At 33.3% G+C, this 25,348-nt stretch overlaps 1 protein-coding gene across 4 annotated transcripts; it reads right to left on the reverse strand.

The window, feature by feature from the left end:
* Window positions 1–9,243: 9,243 nt before the first annotated feature.
* On the reverse strand, window positions 9,244–25,035 carry LOC131653852 (helicase protein MOM1-like). 4 transcript variants are annotated; one of them, XM_058924166.1, is made up of 15 exons: window positions 24,911–25,035; window positions 23,471–24,015; window positions 21,592–22,129; window positions 20,495–20,546; window positions 20,140–20,220; window positions 19,756–20,055; window positions 18,499–18,672; window positions 16,677–17,589; window positions 16,078–16,098; window positions 15,854–15,975; window positions 14,469–14,573; window positions 11,400–13,661; window positions 11,093–11,303; window positions 10,471–10,656; window positions 9,245–10,440 (listed from the first exon to the last, which is right to left on the reverse strand). In XM_058924166.1, the coding sequence occupies exons 2-15, from the start codon at window positions 23,982–23,984 to the stop codon at window positions 9,887–9,889; spliced, it is 6,033 nt and encodes a 2,010-aa protein (XP_058780149.1). In that variant the 5' UTR covers window positions 23,985–24,015; window positions 24,911–25,035; the 3' UTR covers window positions 9,245–9,886. The 4 variants fall into 4 exon arrangements, with proteins under 4 accessions (XP_058780147.1, XP_058780149.1, XP_058780145.1 ...); XM_058924164.1 differs by having other exon boundaries at window positions 9,244–10,656; window positions 24,850–24,986; XM_058924162.1 differs by having other exon boundaries at window positions 9,245–10,656.
* Between the last annotated feature and the right edge of the window lie 313 nt (window positions 25,036–25,348).

Genomic DNA, 25,348 nt, shown 5'->3' on the forward strand with positions numbered 1-25,348 from the left:
ATGATTTTGTTACTATTTTTTTCTTCATATAAATATGTTTATTTTTTATATATTTTGTAGAGAAATTTATTTACCTTGTACAATAATATTAGATTTCTTTGATCATTCTTTTTAAATTCCGGAAGAATTTAACATTAAAGCATTTCTATATGTTAGTCCGGAATTGAATTTTAACACATAAAAGTGTTAATTTAATATTCAAGCATCCCTGAAGGATTGCACAAAGAATAATTTTTCTTGACCGTTGTTTATGGAAATAGTTTGTGATGTGATATTTGTAGAACAAAAGATTATTATTAAACTACCTCCAAATTATTGTTCAAAGATTGAGTTTAATCGAGTATTGTGTTTATCAATAATTGATGAATTCCAGAAGAATTCAACGTTCAATCACCTTTAAAAGGTCGCATCTATAATATTATTGAATCCCAGAAGGATTTCATAAAAAAAAAATTGTTGTATCGATCTAAAAATTCATAATTTGTAATATGTTCATTAAAAGATTGTCATTCCAGAAAAATGACACAAATAATTTTAACGCATTCCAGAAGGATGGTTATATATTTTATTTATTTTTTAGATTATTGTTTATAACAAATTATTTATATAGTTCCTGAAGAACTTATCAAGCATCGCTGAAGGATAGTAAATCAAATTAATTATATGACGATATAATTTTAGTGATATAATATTGTATGATTAAATATGTTTAATTTTATAAGGGGTAATTGTTTGATAATTATATGATAATATGTTCATATGAATGTGTTTGATTAAAGTGTTTAATAATGAGATACTATTATATTGGTTTTGAATTATATTGGAGGTATCGAATATCTTTGTATTACACAACACAATTTGGACATAAAATGTGTAATAGAAAAGCTACCGTCTTTTTTCTCGGGTTTGTACTACACTTATATTAGTACAATTGAAGCACATGTCATTGTAAACCAGTAGTTTACAAATTACACTTAAATGTGTCGTTGGTAAAACCGGTTGGGTCATCTCGGATATAATATGATGCGCATAATTTGTATTGAAGAACCAGAAGTTTCTTCAATCCAGTCAATTTTTGTGTGTTTCTAAAGGAAAATAAAAATTTGAGAAATTGAGTTTTTATGACATTAATTGTTGCATCGACTAAAAGATCATGCATATGTCTCTACTCACAACCAGAAGTATGTGAAATCATTTTCTCAACTAATTAGACTAAGATCTTGTTTTCTGATTTTTTTTAGAAATTCCTTTATAAGTATCACATATATTATTAAAATTGATATTAAATATCATGTAATATATGTTCATAAAAAGAAAATGGACCCGAAGATCCATTCTTTAGACGTCTAAAGTTAATTATATGGTTGATACTTATAAGATCATCAATTCTAAATTATATATTTGAAACACCCAAAGTATGATATTAAGATATTTATTCGCATTAAGCCAACAAGATACTATATCTTAGTCCTCCCTAATTTATTCTAATATTTCTCATCTAAGTGAACATTTGGATGTGTTGTGTATATTCCAATTGCTCCAATATAATATATTAAGATGAGTCATGAAAGAATATTGGAAAAATATAATTAATATGAATCTCAATTTTGAGGGATATAATTTGAGAAAATAATTAAATACTTGATTGCAGCCCAGTAGGCTGATTATCACTTGATAAATTAATTTTCCCAATATTAGGGGGAGGGAATAAGTAGCTGAAATCATGAACAAGAAGTTCAAATGAACAGCTAAAATCATGAACAAGAAGTTCAAATGAACAATTTAAAATAAATTGTTGTCTTGATCCTCGTACAAATCAATATGAACCAGAAGTTCAAAATATAATTCATTTGCAAAGTATATGAAATAAATTATCAGCTGATAATACTCCACTCAAAGTGGATTCTCCTATTGGATAATATAATATTGCAACAGAGTTGTTGTTGCGCCTGAAGCGTGGTATGAAAGTCGGTTCCAATGTTAAAAGTCCTCTACTAAGAAAAGAAACTAAAGATGACCCAAGTGAGGATATGAAAATGCTAAGAGCATTGTGACCTAATTTAATTTTCAGTTCCAGAAGAACAAATCAAGTACTTGAAATATTAAATAAAGAGATCTCGATAAATTATGTCATGGATGAAATGGAATGGAATCGAAATTGAGATAACCAAATAAAGTCAATATTGACAATGTCTTTGTATACAATATAGCGCAAAAAGTGATCAATGATAACGAGGATCATGAGTCAAAGTCTATTAAAGATTGTAGACTAAGTGAGAATTGGCCAAAATGAATATATTCAATTAAAAAAAGAATTAAACTCACTTTACAAGTGACTCACTTTTGGACCTGTAGTCCGAACACTTCAAGGTGTGAAACTAATTGGATATAAACGAGTTTTTATGAAAAAGAAAAATAAGAATGATATAAAGTTTGATTTATTGCTCAATGATTTTCACAAAGACCTAAGATTGATTTTGATAAAACATATCCACCTGTAGTGGATTCAGTCGAATTTTGATATTTAATTAGCCTTGTAGCACATGAAGGGCTTAATTTGAACATGGTGAATGTTATGACATCTTTTTTATATGGTTCACTTAATAGTGATATTTACGTGAAACTCCCTGAAGGGTTCAATATACCAGAGGCACGTAATTGTGGATCTCGAGAAAACTACTACATCAAATTGAACAAGTCTCTCTATGGGCTGAAAGAATCTGGATGCATGTAGTATAATCGCCTTAGTGAATATTTATTAAACGATGAATATACTAATAACTCAATTTTTCCTTGTATTTTCATAAAATGATGTGGAAAAGTATTTGCAATAATAGTTGTCTATGTGGATGACATAAGTATTATTGGAACTCCTGAAGAGCTTCCAAAAGCTATAAATTGCTTAAATAAAGAGTTTGAGATGAAGGACCTAGAAAAGACAAAAATATGTCTAGGTTTGCAAATTGAGCATTTGGACAAAAGAATATTTGTACATCAAGAAGGCTATATAGGAAAGTGTTGAAATGATTCTATATGGATAAATATCATCTATTGTCTACTCTAATGGTCGTTAGATCATTAGATGTAGAGAAAGATCCTTTCAGGCCTCAAGAAAATGATTACAAAAACTGTTTGGTCCTTAAGTACCATATCTTAGTGCAATTGGAGCACTAATGTATCTTGCTAATTATACATGTCTCGATATATCGTTTGTGGTCAATCTATTACGAAGATACAATTATTCGCCTACATGAAGACATTTGAACGGAGTCAAACATATACTTCGTTATCTTAGAGATGTTGGTTACTTGTCAGATTCTCACAATAGTATATCAGAAACAGGTTATTTGTTTACATGTGATGGTACAACCATTTCATGGAGATCTATGAAACAACTCATGGAAACAACTTCATCAAATCCCGCATTACTATTACCACTACATGAAGTCACTTCGAAGAAGACATTTTAAGAAATAACTACAAAGAATATCGTCTCACATGTAAATGTCTGCATGAGGGGGAGAAATACATATGTTTTGCACTCTTTTTTCCTTCACCATGGTTTTGTCCCATTGGGTTTTCCTGGTAAGGTTTTTAACGAGGCAATTCACATTCAAAGGATATTGTACTCTTTTTCCTTCACTAGAATTTTTCCCACTGGGTTTTTTCTAGTATGGTTTTAACGAGGCATATCCTCAATGGACATCCAAGGGGGAGTGTTATGAATATTATGTTAGTGGATGTCCATCCATCTCCATGTTCTTCATCTTCCTATTCCATACTTAATATGTGTTTAATATGTGTGATTTTCTATCTCCCTTGAGTCCTATAAATAGAGACCCATATTACAATGTAAAGCACACTTGAAATAAGATAAGATAATATTGCTCTCTTTCTTCTCTACCTCTCTTTGATCTCTCTATTGTTTTAGTTAATTTCATAACAAAGATAATATTATCAGCAAAGAAATGAAATTCGAATGAACTACAAGTTGTGACGTTTTTACAAATAAATAAAATCAATTATCTTAAACATTTAATATCGATTGGCAGGTGTACCAGTACCAACAGATTGATTTTATTGAACGTATATTTTTACTCTTTAGTGATTATTTTAGTACAAAGATTTTAGCTTATTTTTAAACAATTATTAATCAACTAAAATCAAAATATGAAATAAAATATTTTTAGTAATATAAAAATAATAAAGGCTTAGTTTAGGTAAGTTATTGAATTTTTTATTTTTATTCAAGTATTTTTTTGAAAAGAAATTGAATATTATTTTTTTTTTATATTCATCTTTAATGTTAAAATCTACAGCAAAATTTGTAGGTAAAAAAGATTAAAAAAAATTTTACCTGCGAATTTTACCATTATGGATAAATACTAAAAAAATTTAACATTTAAAAAATATTTTTTAAAAAATATATAGGAACGAAAACTTAAAACTCGCTAATTTATCTAAATTATTGATATATTTAAATCAATAATAAATTTATTGAGTAATTTATATTAAATGTATAGAACTTTGGTGAAGAGGTGTCTTATACTAGCATTTTGTATGTATGGGTCTAAGCTAGCAATACAACTGATATGGCCTTAACAGTATAAACGGGTGTACATCAATATAAATATTTTAGACAATTTTTTTTTAGATTTGTATGAGGTGAAAACTTCCGCTGAAAATTTGAAAATATCTTTCGAAGATGTATTTTCGGAAACACCTAAAAAATTAGGATTTTGAAAATTAAAATTTTCGTTAATTCGGATATGCATATTTAAAAAATTCCAAAAAGTTAAAGCATTTCAAATAAAATAAAATCGCTTAATTTTCTTATTTTATTGATTTTAATTTTTTTAGTTTTTATTGGTTTTTCTATATGTACAATTTTGAAGCATTTCAAATTATATTTTATGGGAATTTTATTAAGAACTATCACATCTAAATATTTAATTAACTTTTATTTTTTGGTTTTTTCTACTTTTATTATTATTTAATGTCATTGTACTTAAATTATTTTTTGAAATATAATAAAATTTATCTGTGCATCGCCCGGTAGACGTCTAATAAAAATTATTTTATTACCTAATTATGATAAAAAAATCATTTATATATAAAATAATTTTTAATTTTAAAATTGTTTTGGAAATTTTGTTTATAAAACGATTTTTTTTTAACTATAAAATTGTTTTTGAAAATTAGTTTATGAAATAATTTTTTTATATATCATAAAAAATAATAAATAAATAGTAAATAAATATCTTTATTATTATAATTATTAATTTTATATATAAAAATAAGATGTTGATTTAAATATTTATTAGGCTAATATTATTATTATATCTTGATTATAATGATATATATTTAATAATATATTTTAATTAATACAATTAATTATACTATTAATTGCATTGATTCAACTTGATTTTAATTTTTTAATAAGTATTGAGTTCTTTCGGATATGCATATTCGAAAAATCTCAAGACCAAAAATTAGAATATTTCAAATATACATCTCCGAAGACAGCCCTTTTCCAAAAAGAGTGTCTTCGGAAATGCATTTCCGAAGTCACATTTTTTTCTAAAAAAAAGGTGTCTTCGGATATGCACTTCCGAAATAACCTTTTTTTTTCAAAAAAAATTGGCTTCGGAGATACACTTCCGAAATATATGAGTATTTTGAGATTTTCACCACACAGGTTGCTAAGAAGCTAGGGAGGTCTATAAAGAAATTGTCATACTTTATACCCCCATTGAGTCATTTGTAATCACTTGACCAATTAACACAAATGTGTAAGGGAATTAGGGTTGTTAAAAAAAACTATGAACTGAATTGAACCATACTGAACATAAAATAATCAAATTGTTATGTTTGGTTACTGAACAATACCATATTGTAGAAACAGTTCTAGAATGGAACCGAAATTATAAACGAACCGAACCGAAAATGAAATGAAAATAAAAAAATAAGTTTTATTTTTTTAAAATTAAAAATAATTTAATGATTCGGATCTTTAATAAACAGTTCGGATTGGGGAAAATTAACTTCTAATGGTTCGGTATGGTTTGAAATTTCGAAACGGTATACCAAACCAATAATTATGGTTCGGTTCTGAATAAATTTAAATGATTCAGTTCAGTTTGAGTATATATTTATTATGGTTTGGGTTGGTTTGATTTTCTTAATAAATTATACCATGAACAACTTTAAAGGGAACCTAACTTTCGTTGAATCCATTTAAATATCATTCATTTGGTTAGATCCATTTATGCTATTCTAATAAACTCTAGTTCTTGTAACTAACAATCTGTTATCACATTCTTCTCATAGTTCAAGAACTTCTTCTTTCCCACACCTAAGTTACAGACATGGCAAAACCAACACAAACTATTACAATCAAACCACAAATTTGGTCTAAAGTTGTCCATCAAATTATAAGACAACAATTATCTTCTATGAAATCAAGAAGGAGTGATTTTCACTCAGAGAATGCATAAGCTCATTGTAAATCCTCAAAATCTACTGAAATTCAAGATAGATCAAAATCAACTCCAAAGCAATATGTCTAAAGAGTATGAATCTTAGGTTGTGCAGGATCAAGTTGTATTTGGTCGGCTTCTCTCAATGATCTCTAAATTGATATTTCCTATGGTCCTATTGTGAAAACATGTGTTTGACGTGTGGGGCAAGATTGATCGATACTTCAATACACATATGAATGCGAGAGTCAGATAATTGGTGTTGAGCTGAAATTGATGAAGGTAATCGGTCTGTTATTTAATATGTCATGTGAATCAAAGTCGTAACCAACTCCTTACTTGCAATTGGTGAAGTCATCTCAAAACAAGATCAAATAGACTCCATTCTTGATGGCCTACTGGAGGACTACATATCTGGGTGCACCATATCCGGATGCACCATATCTAATACGAACCAAAACAGAAAAATGGTTAAAAATTACAGTAACAGACAAATTCAGAGATACATCTGCGAAACATATAGCAGGTGAATTCAAAAATGCATCTCCGGACTCAACCTTCATTTTTTTTCCAGCTTAAGAACAAGATTAATGCAAGCAATGAGGTAAACCAATGAACTTTATCTTAAATTGCAGCATCTATTCCTCCCTTTGATGTATGATAAAACACAAGAGTGATGATTTGTAGTCGAAAAGTTGATTAAAAATAAATTTTTAATAAGAGTTTTGAGTTATGGAAGAGGTATAAAGTATGAGAGAGATGATTGTGCAAGGTGGTGACATATTCAATTTCCCGCTTGACATTTTCGGAGATGCATCTCCAAAAATTTGACTGAATGATTATATGATAAATCTAAATAAAAACACTTAGTAAATAGGTTATAAGTGTTTTCGGAGATACATCTCCGAATACACCCCACAAATATTCGCAGATGTATCACTGAACTAAATTTTAGCAAAAATGATTCATAGTGCATCCAAAGATGCATCTTCGAAAATACCTGAGGATAATTTTTTATTTTTAAAAGTGTGAACCACATCATAAAGGTGGGAAGGAAAATTGCCATAAATTTTTTATTGTAATTTTTTTTAAAAGGACTTTAATATTGTACCACTTTCAAATAGTTAAGTCAAACCTTAAAAATGCTCATAAAAGAAATATCAGGGAAATTCTTATTCCACCCCATGATCCAAAGAAGTATCCTATGAAATTCCTAAAAGGTCCCTCCAAAATCGAAAATATATTTTTAGTGCGCACCATTTGTTGTTAAAATTGATTTCAAATTGGAAGTATGTTTGTGGTTTCAAACCGGTAATATATTTTCGGTTTCTTCTGTTTATATCAGAACCATTTTACCATTTTAATATATTTACGGTTCATTCGCACATAATACAAATACCTGTACAATTGAAAAAAAAACCATAAATTACCAAATAACAAAAAGCAATTGAACTAGAACTACTGAATATATATATATATATATATATATATATATATATATATATATATATATATATATATATATATATATATATATATATATATATATATAGTTGTAGTAGTACGAGATACAAAAATGTAATCCAAATTGAATAACAAAAAAGTACAACCAAATAACAAAAAAAGTAACAAAAACTACTGGGTATGGCGGATGATGAGTCTGTCTGTCATCCTCGAGGCGTTCCTCCGCTGCCTCCTGTAAAGCATAGCATCCTGAATCTCTGCCATGATGGCATCCAGAGTCCGTCGAGCATCGGATCCATCAAGAAATGAACCTCGCTCAATACCCTCCTGCGCAAGCTCCATGATATGACGACACTTAAGCGACACGTTAGTGACATGATCGTCCCTAGCCTACTTCTCCTCTAGGATCTCCTGATGAATCGGCCTCGGTGGGTTCCCTGGAACATCCTGCATCATGTATGGATGGGACCCCCAGAATAACCATAACATGTATGCTCTGTTACCTCTGGTGTCGCCTGAGAACCTGAGGCCTCTCCCACCTCTAATGTTGTAGGTGGAGAGGTGGGTCTGCGGGAGGACGGGGTGGAGAGGTGCATCTACGGGAGGACGAGGGTGGAAAAGGATGAACTAGAGAATCTTATTTGCCGCGGGAGGCCGAAGTAGTGGGAGTAGCAGGAGGAACACTGGAAGATGAAGTTGTAGTTGGTGTATCTGGTACGGCCTGTCCAGATGCAGGAGTAGGCTGGGTTGCCTGACTCCTTTCTCTCTGCACAGAAGCGTGTTGTGCTACCATGTCGTGTTTCAATCAAGATGCTCTGTCTGTCATTGCTCCTGTAGAAGCACGCGGAAAAAATGTTAACTGAAGGATCAATGCTGAAAACAAACTTGAAAACACATAGGGGAAAACACCGGAAATATACACGCGATTTTATTCTTGATGAAAATCGGAAGTATATTTTCGGTTTCTACTGCGATTTCAAAGGTGCGTTAATGACACCTCACCCCTACAAAAGAACTCAAATAAACAGTCTTTGATCATTTAAATGACATGTCTAACACCTTAGAAATGATTTATAGTGTTTAAAACAATCCACAAATATCTAATTTCTGACCTAAAACACACATTTAAGTGGATATTACATAAACTCTAAAAATTTCAAAATCAACTTGATTGATTGTTGTTGGATGCTTGATACACTGATGCTTGATGCCTTTGAACAACCTCAGTTGCAAATGCGGTTGATTCGGTGAAAGTGAAATTGAGAGAGTTTTGAGAGATTGAATGTATTTAGTTTTATTTTTGAAACAATAATAGACGGGGAAGAGTCAGCGTAGATGTCCCATGAATCGAAAATATACTTGCGGTTCCATACCTTAATTATATTTTCAATTAATTCCAACGTTAATGTCAATTATGGTGTGCACGAAAATATACTTCCAAATATTATACTTCCTCCGTCCGAACTCCGAATACGTTTTGGACATTCACACAATTTTATTAATAAATGATAAAAACAAAGTATATTAGAAAAAAAAAATATCATTAATGTTAAATTAAAATTGTAAAATGACTTAAACAACTTTCTTTTGGTAGTATTTTGTAAAACGTAGCACAATCTAGTCTATTTCTACTATTACTTGTCACACGTAACAGTATATAGATCAGTCCACAGTCGGTTCATGATTCAACATGCTTCTTTTAACCTGATGTCATATGGACAAAATTTCAACTAGTTATTGATAATTTGTTAGATACATCAAAATATCAATGAAATTTTGGATCTAACTAATTAATATACATTTTAGTATCAATAATTAGGGCGACCAGTTGTCCACTAAAAAAATCTCAAAACACTGCCATCAGTCCAACAAAATAACCTCCAACCAAAACAACGCTATAGCATGGCCAGGAGTTAGGACAAATGCATGCAACACTTGTCTGGTCAGTCATCATCATCCGATAAACATACTAAACCACGAGATGCAGCTTGATGCGATGAGTTAGCTGCAATGCTATTGCTGTTGGGCTCAATTCTGGATTGGTTATTGGGACCCAGATCTGACAAACGTGAAATAACATTTGGAGGGGTCACAGTAGATTGACTGCTAGCACTCCCATGTAATCCCATGAAAGGTAAATTAGGAGCAGCTAACCTGCCTGCACTGTCAGGCCTGCGTCCGATCTGTTGATCAGACTGATAGGTTGCCGTTCTTTGCCAGGATGAAACATGAGCATGTGAGGGAGAAGTTGTTGGAACGTTACTAGGAGCTGTCTGGCTTTGAATCCCTCGGTGAGGTGGATGGAAACTGGAGGGTGGAACAGATATTTGGGGTCTAGAAGATTGGAGATGAGGTGCAGGGGCACGTATCTCACCCCCAGTTTGACTACCTCGGACAATGGAAGACCTAGTAGTGTTTATGATAGGCGTAGTAATATTTATGACAGGACACCTAGTAGTGTTTATAATAGGTGTAGTAGTAGTAGTGTTTATAATAGGTGTAGTAGTAGTAGTAGTGTTTATAATAGGTGGTCTTGCAGAGAAACCAAAGAAAGTTCCTGGCGCATTATAAACAGGTGATACCATATTTTGTGAGTTAGGAGCAATGGAGGGGCTCGGCAGACTGGTCGCAGGAGGCTCTCCAGAAGAACCAGAGATCGGGTGAGTAGCAGTTTGTTGTCTTGAAAGGTTAAGCAGCTGCTGCGGAATTGAATCTGAAACCAAGATGGTGGTTAGAAAAATACTTGTAACAGAAAACTCAGTGCTGCAAGCCAATCTACATAGTGATTTGTATGTCTGCTGCGGAGTAGAACACATAAACAAGAGATGAATGCAAACAAAATATAAAATTTACAAAAACTACACATATAAAGTTTAGTTTAAAAGTTTGCCTTCTTAGAAAAGATAAATAATAAGAGGAGGCACAATTTTCATGCAAGAACTCTCAAAAACTAACATGTATCAGCCAACTCAGGCTTACTGTTTAGGTTGAAAATTGATCAGGCAATAAAAAACAACAGATGGCAAGGAAAAATAAATAAACCACCAACATGGATTATAACTGAAAAGGAATGGAAGTGAAATTTAGCTTCTGTGTCAGATCTGTAAAAGCAATATTAAAACTTAGATGTCTATGAAAAACAAACATACCATGCTGCATTCCTGATGCACCAGCTTTAAGATCCAAGCATTTAGACCTAAAAGCATGTGCCAAGATCCTACTCACACAAACTGTCTTAAGATTGGTTTCCAGAGTCTTTTTTGTTTGCTGAAATTCAACTTCAGCTTCCTGAAATTTAAGATCATACTTTCTTCGAAGCTCCGCTAACTCCTTTTCAAATTCAGATTTCAGCTGCAATTTCTGTTCCAACAAGAATACACTTCAGTAATCAGAAAATATAGAAACCTAGAATAAGCATCATCAGAGTAATGTAATATGAGTAAACCAGAAACTAACCGCGTTTTCATGGTTTTTCGAAGATTGTTCTATTAATTTTTGTATTCTTTCGACATCAACTTTCAGTGGATCATAGGACAAACGAGGAGGCGTTCTGGAAGGTGAAGGGGCTGTAGTTTGGATAGGATGACTATTCATCTCTAATGGAGTTGACAAATTTCTTGGGTTGGCAGATTGTGCTCTTACTGTACTGGTTGTAAGTGAATCAGGATCTGGATTTGAGGCAGGGTGCATAGCAACTTGATTTGAATGTAAACCATTTACTGAATTTGGGTGTGGTTGCCCAATATCTGGAATCGCAGAAGATACCTGAGGATGATGAGTGGGGAGATCATGTACACTGATCGGCTGATGTTCATCTTCAGTTGCTAAATGAAAATTAGACGAAGCCAACATATCCAAGTTGGAAGAGAATTCTGCAGCTGCTAATTGATGCACCGGTTTCGGAGGCATCGTGATTTGATTGGCTGGTACAACATCAGCTAAACTAGATGCCAGTTGAACTTGTTCAGAAGAATTTTGCATTTCACCAGTTGATTTGTCAGCGGCGGATTCCACAGATGGCAATTGTTTTCCTTGTTCTAGAGGCTCCATGACATTAACTTGTCTAGATACTGGAGAACTGGTCACAGTTACAAGTACTCTTCCCTCCTGGTTATTTGTGGTACTATTATCCACCAATAAAGCATTTGCTGAAGACTCTATATCCTTATGACGACCAGCCACTGTATGGCAATTTTCTGGCACCGTAATAGGGATATCTCCATCAGGAATACTCAAGATCCCATCATGAATTTGTTGCTCCAAAGGTGGATTTGAAGGGGAAATTGTATCTCCACAACTGGTTGAACAAGCAACTTGACAAGGCTTTGAAGATAAAACACCATCTAAAACTGGCACATCTATTGAACTTCTGTCAAATATTTGATCCACGGATGAAGGGGGGTTCAGATGAGTTACTTTCTGAAGCAGACAATCAGTAAAATTAACGGCCACAGGCATTTCAACTCGCACTTGTCTTTCTGAGACACTTACAGAGTCCCCTTCATTATTAGTTTCTTGCACTTCAACTGAAGTTTGCCTTTCAGGTACACTTGAGGGGACTCCAGAATATTGATGATTTAGATGTGTTCCATTCTCACAAACTGGCAAGCACTTCGTACCTAAACTGGCCATCTCACAACCATCCCGAGACCCATGGCCATTACTTGCATACCTATTATCTTCATCTGTCATGCTTGTAGCACCATCAGTATTATGTTCTCTACAATCTGGCAAGCGCGTGGTATCTAAGCTAGGCCTCTCACAATCATCTCGAGACCTATGTCTTAAATTCCCACACCCATTATCTTCATCTGCAATAGCACCATCAACATTCTGTTCTCCAGAGTGGAAATGTTTAGAGATGATGTTTTCCTGACTGACATAATGATTTTCCATTGCATTATGGTCCTCACTTCCAGAGACTGGTAGACGATTTGAAACCATAATGCCCACTTCATTAGCATTGTCATGCTTGCCTAGAGAATTTTGTTTTTCAACTGTTTTACTAACTGAAGAGGAATTGGTTTCAGGAACCATGTCCCCCGTATCTTTCATAGATTCAATCACATTATCAATCATCAGCGAGTAATCAACCCCAGTCCCAAGTTCCTTTGAAGAAACTATGCTTTGCAATTCATTTTTTGCCCAAGATTTCAAATTTTCCACCCAAGTGGGCACCCAGTCTTGAGCCTTTAGCATATGAGCTGATTGTTTGTCCTCAAGATCCTTGAGTCTTAATTCATGCTGAAATTTCAGTTCTTCAATACTTTTTTGATGGTCAATATTCAAAATCTTGAGCGTTTCTGTTCTCGTCACCTCATTAGGAGAGCAGGACCGAGTGAAAGCTAACTCTATTTTCTGTTTTCTCTCCAATTCGGCCAGTTCAACCTCAATAGCCGTTCTCAATCTATGTTTCTCTTCCTTTTGCATAAGGCGTATATTATTCAGCATTTTTTCACACTTTTTTTTAGTTTCTTTAATGCTTTTGGACAAATCTTTTTTGAACAGTTCAACTTCAATCATATTAGAAGCTTGAGGAGAAGAAGTATCACTACAAGTGCCTGTACGATGTCGAAATATTTTTTTTAGACACCGCAGCAGAGAATAACTGTAGTTCGCCTCTCCTTTCTTACAGTCAAAATTCAAATGTTGCTTTGCAAGAATAAGAGAAGCCTTGTGGTCAAGTTTGTGCTTTTGCATAGCAGCAGCAGTCCAAATCTGAAATGGCACAATACAAGGAGGGATTATCAGTCATACTTTTGCATGCTAAATGCAATTATAAAACTAAGTACTGTACAAAGTCACGGGCCATTACATATTATTAACTAAAATATACTAGAAAATATCATAATTGAGATAAGAAAAGTTATGTGGCAGTAAGATTCTCTCCGATTCAAATGGAATAAAAGAGGCATGAGAAAAAAAGAGTGAAAGTTATATAATAAGAACAAATATTAAACAGAATGGGGGAAATTATATTCAGCTTTGCATCTATCTTATGGCTATGCTTTGTCCATTTCTTTCTTCTATATTATCTTCCACAAATGAGGCTTGATTTTAGCCACCTTTTGAACAGGCATGCTAAACTACCCAGAGATAAGAATCTCAGTTGAAACAAAAATTTCAAGGCAAACATGCAGTTGACTAGCCGGATCAAGTGCAAACAAATAATGGCTTTGGTGGTTTGCTGGCAACATAAAATGTTAAGTGTGTGAAAAATCAACAAATTGATTATTAGATTTTCCCAAAAATAAATAAATAAAATATGCACACAATACACAAAATTAGGAAGCCTGGATAGTATACAATGACATCAAATTCCAGAAAATAGTACTGCTTGCCCAAATTGTATAAAAAAATCACATATGACAGACTACGGAAACAATCAAGGATAAATAAACAATAACAAACAAACAAACAAAGTAACAAACAAAAAACCAACTTTATTTAAGGGAGCATAAGGTATATGATAGAGAAGGGGAGATTAAGGAAAAGGATGTCCGATAAAAAATGCAAAAAACTAACCAGAGATATTTGAAAAGCCTGTAACATTGACACAGGTTCCCTACTGACATGGTGATTGTTCATAACATACTCAAGAAAGCAGTCAACCAGCTTCTTGACATTATCCTGCATTACAAAATATATGGCACCATAACATCAAATTCAAACATACAATAGAGCTCAGATTTCATTAGCAGAAACAATCAGGTAATTACTCTGTGAAGCCCTGACACTCCAAAATTGCCAAGGTATCAGTGTCTTACATGTATCCGACACTAATACGTATTAGGAAGATCCTAAAGTCCCACATTGGCTAGAGATAGAGCTTTCAAAGAATATATATAGAGGGACACTCCTCACCTTACAAACCGGTTTTGTAAGGATGAGTTAGGTCAAACTCTAATATGGTATCAGAGCCTATCGATCGGACCATGGGCCGCCCACCATTAATATCCACGCACCAAGCCCAAAAAGAGTGCTGGGCGTGAGGGGGTGTATTAGGAAGATCCTAAAGTCCCACATTGGCTAGAGATAGAGCTTTCAAAGAATATATATAGAGGGACACTCCTCACCTTACAAACCGGTTTTGTAAGGATGAGTTAGGTCAAACTCTAATAATACGTGTCTGCTACGGCCCAATACGTATCGGGAAAGTATCCGGCAAATAAATTAAACTTTTTAAAAGAGAATATGGCCGATGTGCTTAGGATGCGGCTGAATGTCACAGCTACAGGCTACAGCACGGGATACAGTTGAATGAGATAGGCTCAGAATAAAGCAAACTCCAAAAAACAAGGTCTTTCTTTTATCAAAAGTAAGGATTCCAGAATTTTGATTTTTTTTAGTGTAAAAGAGAAAGTGAAACATAATAAGTAATGAATGCAAGAGTCAAAAACACGTGTTTGAATCATTTGATCAAAAGTTAGGGTTTGCCACCCACAGCACCAATTGTGTCCCCACAGAACCAGAGCTGGAGTTGTTTCTTGATGATGGGAGGGGGAGAGGACACTGACACAATTAGTGTTAAGTAGACAATATTAGACAATTCTATGGAGCACAAATTTCTTTTGGATAGTAGTAGTAATGATGTTCATTTTGCTATACTCTAATTGGTTGGGAAAAGACATGTAACTGTCACTTGTTTTAAATATTTTTAGTAATGTGAATGATTTTTAGTTATCATTTTTAGTTTTTGTTCATATATTGTTGATTTATATATTTAATTTTAAATATAACTTTTTATTAAAGAATCTTAGCCGTATTCTATTTTGAATTGCAAAATTTTATCGTATCTGTATCCTATCAAGTATCTGGCCTTCATAAGGTAATTAAAATGCAATCTTGTCAAGAGACCAAAGCAGCAAAATAAAGAGCAAGTAAAACTTAGAAAAAAACATGCGGCATACTGGGAGAAGAAGAATTTCACAGAGCTTTGTGATCTGCGGCTTCAGCGAAAGATGTAAGCTCCTCTGCTCATCATGCACACTGCCATTTTTCTCAAATTCAACATCATTACCCTTAGGTTTATCTGGCATTTGATCAAGCAAACAGTGAGTAAGGACTGTAATTCACATTGAATACCTACACCAACACAAATAGTTGAACTAGGAAAGAATTTGAGTAACTTTACCCACTAGATCATCAAAGGTTCCTGCAGAAGTGTATTACAGGTTTTAGAAGATATCATATTAAAATCAAAGATAATTCTTACTATTAGTTAACCTCATTAAGAGCCTGTTTGTTACTGATCAAAATAAAAGTAATTTTTAATAGAAATAATTTAGATTTATTTAGAAAAAGCAGAAACTGATGCATGTTTGTTTACAATAATAAAAATTATTGTTTTTAAATAATTTTTAACTTGTTTGAATATAATTACATAAAAGTGCTAATTTTCTACAAAATTACAAGAAATGACAAAACGCATTTTTAAGAAAAAATAATTGTAGGTAATCATTGAATACCTTGTCAAAAATGGTTTATTTAAATACAATAGGTTTTAATGATAACTCTTAATATTTCATATTTCATATTTTAATATGAATGTTATGAATAACTTTAAACATACGCTTCTATTAAAAAAGGTGATTTTTTCAAAATAAGCTAAAACAAATTAATCCATCAATAAGCTTCTATTAAAAAAGGTGATTTTTTTCAAAATAAGCTAAAACAAATTAATATATCAATAAAAGGTCGTAACGAAGTTGAAGTAACAAACCAGCCACTAACCTGCCTTGATTTCAGTAGATAACTTTTCACCTTCAGATTTCAATGAAGGCTGATCAACAATATTGTTGCTCACTTTCGTGCGCTTCTTTGCTATGCCTTCATACACAAAGTCAGACTCACCCTCCAAATTATTAAAAGGCTGAACTCTCTTCCGGCTCCGTTGAGATGAACTACATGAGTACTTCCACTGAAACTGTTTCCCCTCCAATAGTTTAGTCCAAAAATTTTGTGGTGACTCTTCATCCAGCGACCCAATTTTCAGCTCACCAAATAAAGGAGAACTAGCACAGTATGTTCCTCCATTTTGATGGACTTTCAATAAAATTGAGTGGTTGCGTTTGTCAGAATCTTCAACAGCATCAGATATAAATGATGAGAACTGTGACACTGTTTCTTCCAGCAATTGTTCAGGACTTGACGTAGAAGTTGCACTGTTGTGGAAAATTCCCAACTCATCAAAAAGACAAGATGCACCCCACATCAATAGTGTATGACTGAGACTCCGGTTTGTAAATAGAGTATTTATGTCCAGGATCTTAGCTTGCCTAGCAAGTATTAACGCTTTCTCTTCAACAGTGAAAGCTGAATAAAGACGAAACATTTTGATCAATTCAAACTGTGAATCAAGTGTTATCTTCTGAAGGGATCTTATATCATTCATTGGATTCCAATCACTATCATATATAATAATAGTGTCGATAGATGACAATTTTATGCTAGGAAGGCAGGCACATGTTTCCATCAAAAAGACAAATCGCTTATTATTCTTGTCGTTAAATTTCTTCATGGCAGCTTGCTTCTTGGAAGGCGAAACACCTTTATCAATTCTTTCATATGAATCCAGACCAAATCTTTGTCGCAGAAAGTCATCCAGAATATCACCTATTGAATCCTTTCCAGAACCTCCAATAGACTGCAAATTCAATAAGAATTTCTTATATCTCGATGACCTAGTTTCTCTTAAGAGGATGAACACAATATAAATGAAAGTGGGGTATTATGACATTCTCGAAGCAGTCAACGACACATGAACAGTGAGAAAATTAGAAAACATGGCCGTGATAATGCCAAAACAGTCATGCTTGCATTTAATTTGCTAAAAAACAAATGACAAGACAATACAAAGATACTTGTTTGATTTTTGAAAATTACCGTGGGACAACAATAAATCAAAGATAATAGATGAGGAAAAAAGTACAAAAATTTGTTTCTCAAAAAAATCTAAGGTTAAACTTTTAGTCTCATACTCAACTTAAAAAAACTACTTCTGCATCTTAATAGCACTCATACTCACGTCCCCTTCTCTACATCAATGGCTCAATCTTTCTCCGCCCCTCTTACCCTCCTCTACTTAATTGTATGTGTTGTATAATGACTACCAAATAATAAAGAATCTAAAGTTGTCAGTGATCTAGTTACTTAGTCTTATTTATTATAATAAAACATGTTTCTAAGCGTTCTATAACAATGTTCTCCTCACTCATACGATCCTAACCAATCTTAAAAGAAAACTTGAACAGTGAGACTTTTCTTACTCTAACAAGTGAAACTTTAACTCTCTCAGACACATATATATACAACAACAAAAACAAAAGCCCCTTATGGTATAGTCAGAATCACGGCACAAATGAGTCCACCATGTTGCTGCCTCTGAGTGTGCTTGTGCAAAAACAAGATTGCAAGCGGTGCAGGATTGTGCGCTTCTAAGCGCTTTCGGAAAGTTGCCAAGAAGGCGTACGCGGCACGGTTATGGAAAAACACAAGTGTTTTTTCAGTTCAGCAACTCCATAAAGTATAGGAAGATAGTCTGAAAAATGCATACCTGAAAAAGTAGCAGTGCCCTTAAATCATTTTTTTTCAACTCCTTGAGCATTGAATCAAGTAGCTGCAGCTTGCCACTTGCTTTTATTCCAACGTTCAGATACTCAACTTCTTCAAGGCCCTTGAATAGTAGAGGTTGCATGGACGGATCATTAACATATGGATGATTACAACACTGTCGAGAGATACCACAACCAGAAAATGAAACCATTAAGAAAATTTAGAGCCACTTGACAGTTTTGGAGTTAATTGAAAATATAAAGGAACGCCATATCAGCTATTAAAAAACACACAGTAGCGTTTGCACGGGCGGATCAATAACATACGGATTATTACAACACTGTCGAAAGATACCACAACCAGAAAATGAAACCGCCATATCAGCTATTAAAAAAATAAATAGTTGTTTACTAAATGTGTTCTAGTTTTTATTTAGGGAGACCATATAAACTTCAGAACTTATACATAAAAAAATTTAATAATTAAAGAAGGTTGAATCTAAACCTATTTTAATGATTGATTGATGAATGAGATAGAGGGTATAACTCAAACAAATAAAACTGGATCAACAGATGAGAATTGTTCAAGCTTTATAAGCTCTATTTAGGTCATATCAACAGGCGGTGTGAGATTTGTACTTCTTACAAGTACAACCCCACATTCAGAGCTCTTATGTCTTCTGCTTGAACAACTTGGGTGGCGCAACAATGAGTCTAGGATTGGCTCGGATATCCTAGGCTTTCAGCCTAACCCAGCCCCACAAAAACGGTTTGTAAGGCTAGGGTTGTCAAAGTTGGATAAGCTCCATTTAAGCCATATCACTAGGCAAAGTGAGACCTTTTTCAAATAATGAATTGTGCATCTACTGGATTGATTAAAACTGCTATCCAATATTTTTTAAATTATTTTAAAAAATTGAAAGGATAAAATTTTAAATATTGAAATGCATACTCGCAAAGAATTAAGATCAATTTATAATAACAATCTAATAATAAATCGTGCATGTATTGGATTGATAAAAACTGCTGTGCAATATTTGAAATTGTCAACAAAAAAAATTGAAAGGATGAAATTTTTAATATTGAAATTCATACTGATAAAGAATTATGATCAATTTATCAATAACATCTAATAATAATAAAGCAAAATTAACCAATATTGTACCAACCAAATATTGCAGAATAAAACAACTAAATATAAACCAATTATATATGATCTTATGCAATCTAAGCAAATAATTAAAAAAGGGCAACCTAACCTTACGGGTTGAAATAAGGACATCACGAATGGCCCCAACACTATCAATCTTTGGTGATGAGCAAAGAATTGAAGCATTTGAAAGTAAAGTAGCACAATACTGCTCAAGCTGCACATGAGATATCTGAGCAGGAATCCAATACTCAACAAACCTAAAGGAGTCAGACTTGCATCTGTTTGCAATATGACTTGACAATTTCTCCTTCGGTTGAACAACACTTTTATTGGAATTATATATTAAACCGTCCTTTTCAGTATCACTTTGACCATCAAGAATATTTTTGTCTTCCCCAAAGCTATCCTGAAACACCGGTAGGAATAAATAGGCAACAGAACAAATTTGAGTTTAGGGACAAGATCAAACCTATGCATAAAAGAAACAAACCTTCTGGTGTCCAATTCCACTTGTGTGATCACTCTTATCCTTCTGCAGCATGGTAGCCTCAATGTCATCTCCGTCCTGATGCTAATGAAAAGATACAAAAAATAAGAGACTTACCACAAATGAACATAAAAAAATAAATGTACATGGATATACATTTGCTAATTTTGATTTAAAGGAACAGGGTCTATGTCTGGCCACCAGATGATTGTTGATTCATTATTAACCAGCAATCTATCATCAGTGTTGCAGCCCCATTTTAATTTGATTGAGAATCCTAGCAGTATAAGCCGTTTTTAACAACTTCTAAGCAAATTGAGAGATGTGGGACAATGTGGATAAAAGAAATTGAACCAACCTCGGCTGCACATGGGTCACATGACTCCTTGACTGTAGGATTGTAATCTAACCTGCAATGTAAAGAACCAATCACTTAGACCTGTAAACACCTAACATGTCAAAGTGCCGATAAATCATCAGGAGCACATCAACAGATAAAGGGTAAATGGTAACGTTCCTAACAAAAGATTCCGTCCATGTATTTACATGTCTATGCTGCATGTGAATATAGTAAATGGGTAACCCTAGCCTTGAAAAGTAACAAAAATTGGCTAGCAATTGATGTGGCTAATCATAATGAGACAATTTAAAGGCTGAAATACTTTGATACATTTATTGATGATGGTTGAAGTTATTAGTTTTAGATGAAAGGAGAAGAGAAGTGATAAGAGCTTGAAAATTATAGATAATAACTTGATAATAGCATGATACAAAAGACTAAACACTAATCCCTCTTAATAGGGAGACATAGGCTTATAATCCTAAAATTGTTGCATAGATGTTCTTAGAATTTTCTCTAACTCAACCTTACAAAACAGGCTTGTGAGGTGAAAGATGTCCTAGCTGTCATATCTCTAGGCAATGTGGGACTACACAATGAAGGTGTTGGAAGCTACAACGAAGGAGACCCAAATGCCACAATTAGACAGCTAGGGGAGGATCGCAATGAAGGTGAACATTCCAACACACCCTCACGTTCGGGCCCTAATGAGCCTGAAGCTGGGACGATTCAGAAAGCCCTACAATAGGCTAATATACCATCTTAGATTTTTATATTGGGCCCTAACTCTGCCTTACAAACGCGGCTTGTAAGGTGAGGGGTATCCAAGCTTTATAAACACTACATGGATTTGTTGTGATCAAACAGGACAGAAGATGGTTAATATGATATATCAAGCTGTGTGATATGATTCAATAGAAGAACTTTGTAATGTGACCATGAATTTGAAAATTAAATAGGAAAGACAGAAATGTGTGTATGAGCTTTATAGTAAAAAAAAATAGACAAGACACAATAAAAGCAACAGAACACACCAAAAAACAAGAACAACGAATGGATCAGAACTCTTACTTCACTAGAATTGATACTATTTACTATCATTTATTAACAAGTACCTTATCTGTTTGGAACATGACTTGTTACCATCTAGATTTGAAGGGAGAGCATCAGGGATCATGTTGCAGTTGTCTTCTTTGGATAATGGGGAAGAAACATTTGAATCCATGTCCACTGAGATTACCTTTCTCTTAGAAGGTGTTAATTTTTCACCCCCATCAAGCCCAACATTGTTACTGACCAAGTCCTTGTCATCTAATTTAGAGTTTCCAGACACTAATGTTGGAAATGTCTGCTCCCTGCAGCAATCAGGCTGTGCACTTCTAGACACCTCACTAGTCTCATGAGTTGGGGTGTTAGATGGAATAAAAGAACCAGAAGTCACACTATTTTCTGCTAGATTCGTTATAGGCCGACTCAACATAGAGTCAACTCCGGTCTCTTTTGCTTTGGCATCTTCAGGTGGTAATGTAGCATTATTTGAGACGTCTTTATTATCTGAACAACTTTGTTTAGATAACTCATCAGTCTTGTCTCCACTACTGTTGTCACCTTCCTGATTTGACTGGCTAATCCTATGAGATTTCTCAAGGCAATCTGAAAATCAAGCAATCAAAATATGGATTAATCAAATAATACCTAACAATAATTAGCATGTCTTACTCTGAAAAACTCCCACTTATAAAATGTTTGACATGAAAATATGAATAAAAACAACTAAACCAGAAGATTAAGAAAAAGGCCTGCTAATGCTAGTTTCATTTAGCTACTTTTTTATAATAACATGATAATGCACTAAAGTCTTAACATTAACCATCAATGTAACATTGATTGTTCTTAGAAATTGAGTTTGGACCAAATGACTTGTAAGGTGAGAGCCACCCAAACTTTATATACACTACAACATACGTAATAACTATATCCAATGAGCCTAAAGCATGGCAGTCCATTTGGGAAGCCCAACTACAGATCTTGGATAGGCTTTGGTAAATGTTAGAATTTGGGTTTGGCCTAACTCAACCTTACAAAATCGGCTCGTAGGGTGAGGTTTGTTCAAGCTGTATAAACACTACACAAGTCATATTTCTAAATGTGGGTTTAAATCCACCCTTTCAAGTGATTTAAAACCCGGACCGGTGATCGGTCCGGTAAAGGCACTCCCGTCAGTGGGTCATTGGTTGGATCGGTGGGTCACAAATTGATCCGCGCGACGGTTGATTTGGTCTACAATACAAAATTAAATAATATTTATGACATAATCATAGTAGTCGTAAAATTATAATATATCTGTATGATATATAATTTAATTTAAGGATATTTATATATTTTTTCATTTGAAAGAGTAAACATTGTTGTATAATTAATTATCAATCATTATATAATAATGTACTTCGTACCAAAAAAAGCTAACAAAATATACTACATGCTAATGAGAGAAGAGGCTTGTTTTTTAATTTAAAAGAATGGTGAGGGTGTTAAGTTAATTAGGAATTGATTGAAATCCAAGTTTATATTGAACATGGAGTTAAAAGAAGCCTGGATAACACAAACAAGCCATTGGCCAAATGGCAAAATGCCCCTACCATAGTTGCTGCAGTGTGCGAGTTGGAGTCACGCTCATGCCATTTCTAATAATTATTTTTAAAATTTGAAGCATTATTCATACATCATTGAACTGGACCGCTCCGGTTTAAATCGGGCTAAAAGCATGACCGGTCCAATATGCTAACTGAACCGGACATGGGCCTAGTTCCCAGTTTTTAAACACAGTAATGAATGCAATCTAAATGTTGCAATTGGGCGGCTAGGGGAGGACCATAATGAAGCCGAAATTTCCAAGAATTTTTATTAAATTTGGATACCTAACAAAACTCATCCCCAGGTAAATAATAACAAAGTTGGCAAAAAAGAATAACATTATGCAAAACTCCAGAGTACCTTTCTTTTGATTTCTAAAGAGAGCCCGATACGTACGAGCATCCATTCTCTTAGATTTCACCTGGGAAGTTCCTACATCGTGTTCCCCGTTTTCGTTCACTTCGGTTTCAAAAATCAATTGTTTCATGCTCTTCTCTTTTTGTAGCTTCTGCCTTGAAATTGAACCCAAAGACCCTGCACTTTTAGAATTTGAAGGACTCGAAGAAGAAAGATTCTTAGTTCTTCCAGATCTTATCAAAGGACTTGGTATCTTCTTTTTCTCAACCCTTTCAGACTTTCTTCTAGCTTCAGGAGCTGATAGTATTCTCTTCTCTACCTGCTTGGACTTTTGAGTACTTGAAGAGCTTGCAATTATCTTCTTCAAAGGCGTTTCTCTAGGAGACTTTCTAATACCAGCAGTTCCTAATACATTGAGACGTGATTTGATTTTTGCTTTCTTGCTACTTCGGGTCAGCCTCCGATTACTATTTTTTTTATCCTTAGCACTTTGTCTAGAACGAGTACTACTTACCATTTGCTTAGCAGAATATTTTGACTTTTGAAATCTACAGAGTAATATATTTGATTAGTATCACGAAACAAAAACCAACATACAAATCAATACACAGATATCTATCGGCATGTAGAAAACTAAACTTCATCAAGATTAAGTGTACATTGTGGTACCAACTACAAAGGAATATGTCCCTGATACAATCAATTGAAATCAAAACATTAATCACTATTTAGAGATGTGCCTTTACAAACAACAATAAACTGATATCAATAACATTATTTTCTACCATAAAAAAGCAAATTATAATCTGGTTTTGCGCAACTTGCACAAAGGGAAGACATTAGTCTCAAAAACAAACACAAAATTGATTCTCAATGTATAGAATTGATTCTGATTTCTGACATGTTCGGTTACTCTCTTTCCAAAATCGATTCTACTTGAAACTATAATTTGTAGCTCTTGAGTCTAAAAGTAATTTTTACACTGAAACTTACTGTTCAAGTCAAATTTATCCAAACATAAATCACTTTTAACCAAAATCAATTGTACATAATCAATTCACTTAAAATCAATTTTCTTAACCGCAGAACCAAACATATGCTAAGTGTCTATATCAATCTCCATAAGAAAAAGAATTCTAACCTATATAATTACATCATCTCATGGCAAATATAGAATCTACAACATTCCCCAATTCTCAGAAACTCACAATTCTGAAACACAGTCTCACCTAATATTCCGAATATTCGAACAATGCAGAAAATATAGGGTTTCAATGGATGACTTAACGAAAACAACAATGCACCTAACCCTAAATAACTAAAAATTATAAAAGCGTAAATCGCAGTGTAATGCCGAAAACGCAAATTGTGTGTTCTTCTACCTTTACAAAGAGAGAGAGCGAAGTGGAGAAATTAGTAGTAAAGAGAAGTTTGAAGAAAAACCTCGATCATGGAATCAAGCTGCATGGATGATTTTGGAAGCGTGAATCTTACAGCGACGATGAGAATTATGGTGTTCATTCCTCGTTTGATTGGAGAATAGGTTAAATGTATTTATATATTTCGTGATAAAAGTTATATGGGATTTTTTTTTTGTATATTTTAATTAATAAACAAATCATTTTTTTAAGTAATGTATCCAAATCATATCTTTTATTGATAACAAAAATCATATCTTTCTCTTCAAAGAAATAAAATTATAACATGTATAAAATAAAATCATATCTTACTATGTAAATTTATATTGCTCAATTTGAGGGATTTGAAATGGAGGAGAGATATGTTTCATATTAAATATAACTATATTGTATTTTTATCTAATTTTTATTTAAACATAAATTTAATTTATTAAAATATTTAAAAATATATTATAGATCAGTT

This window comes from Vicia villosa, linkage group LG2 (assembly GCF_029867415.1).
Source record: "Vicia villosa cultivar HV-30 ecotype Madison, WI linkage group LG2, Vvil1.0, whole genome shotgun sequence".
Lineage (NCBI taxonomy): Eukaryota > Viridiplantae > Streptophyta > Magnoliopsida > Fabales > Fabaceae > Vicia > Vicia villosa.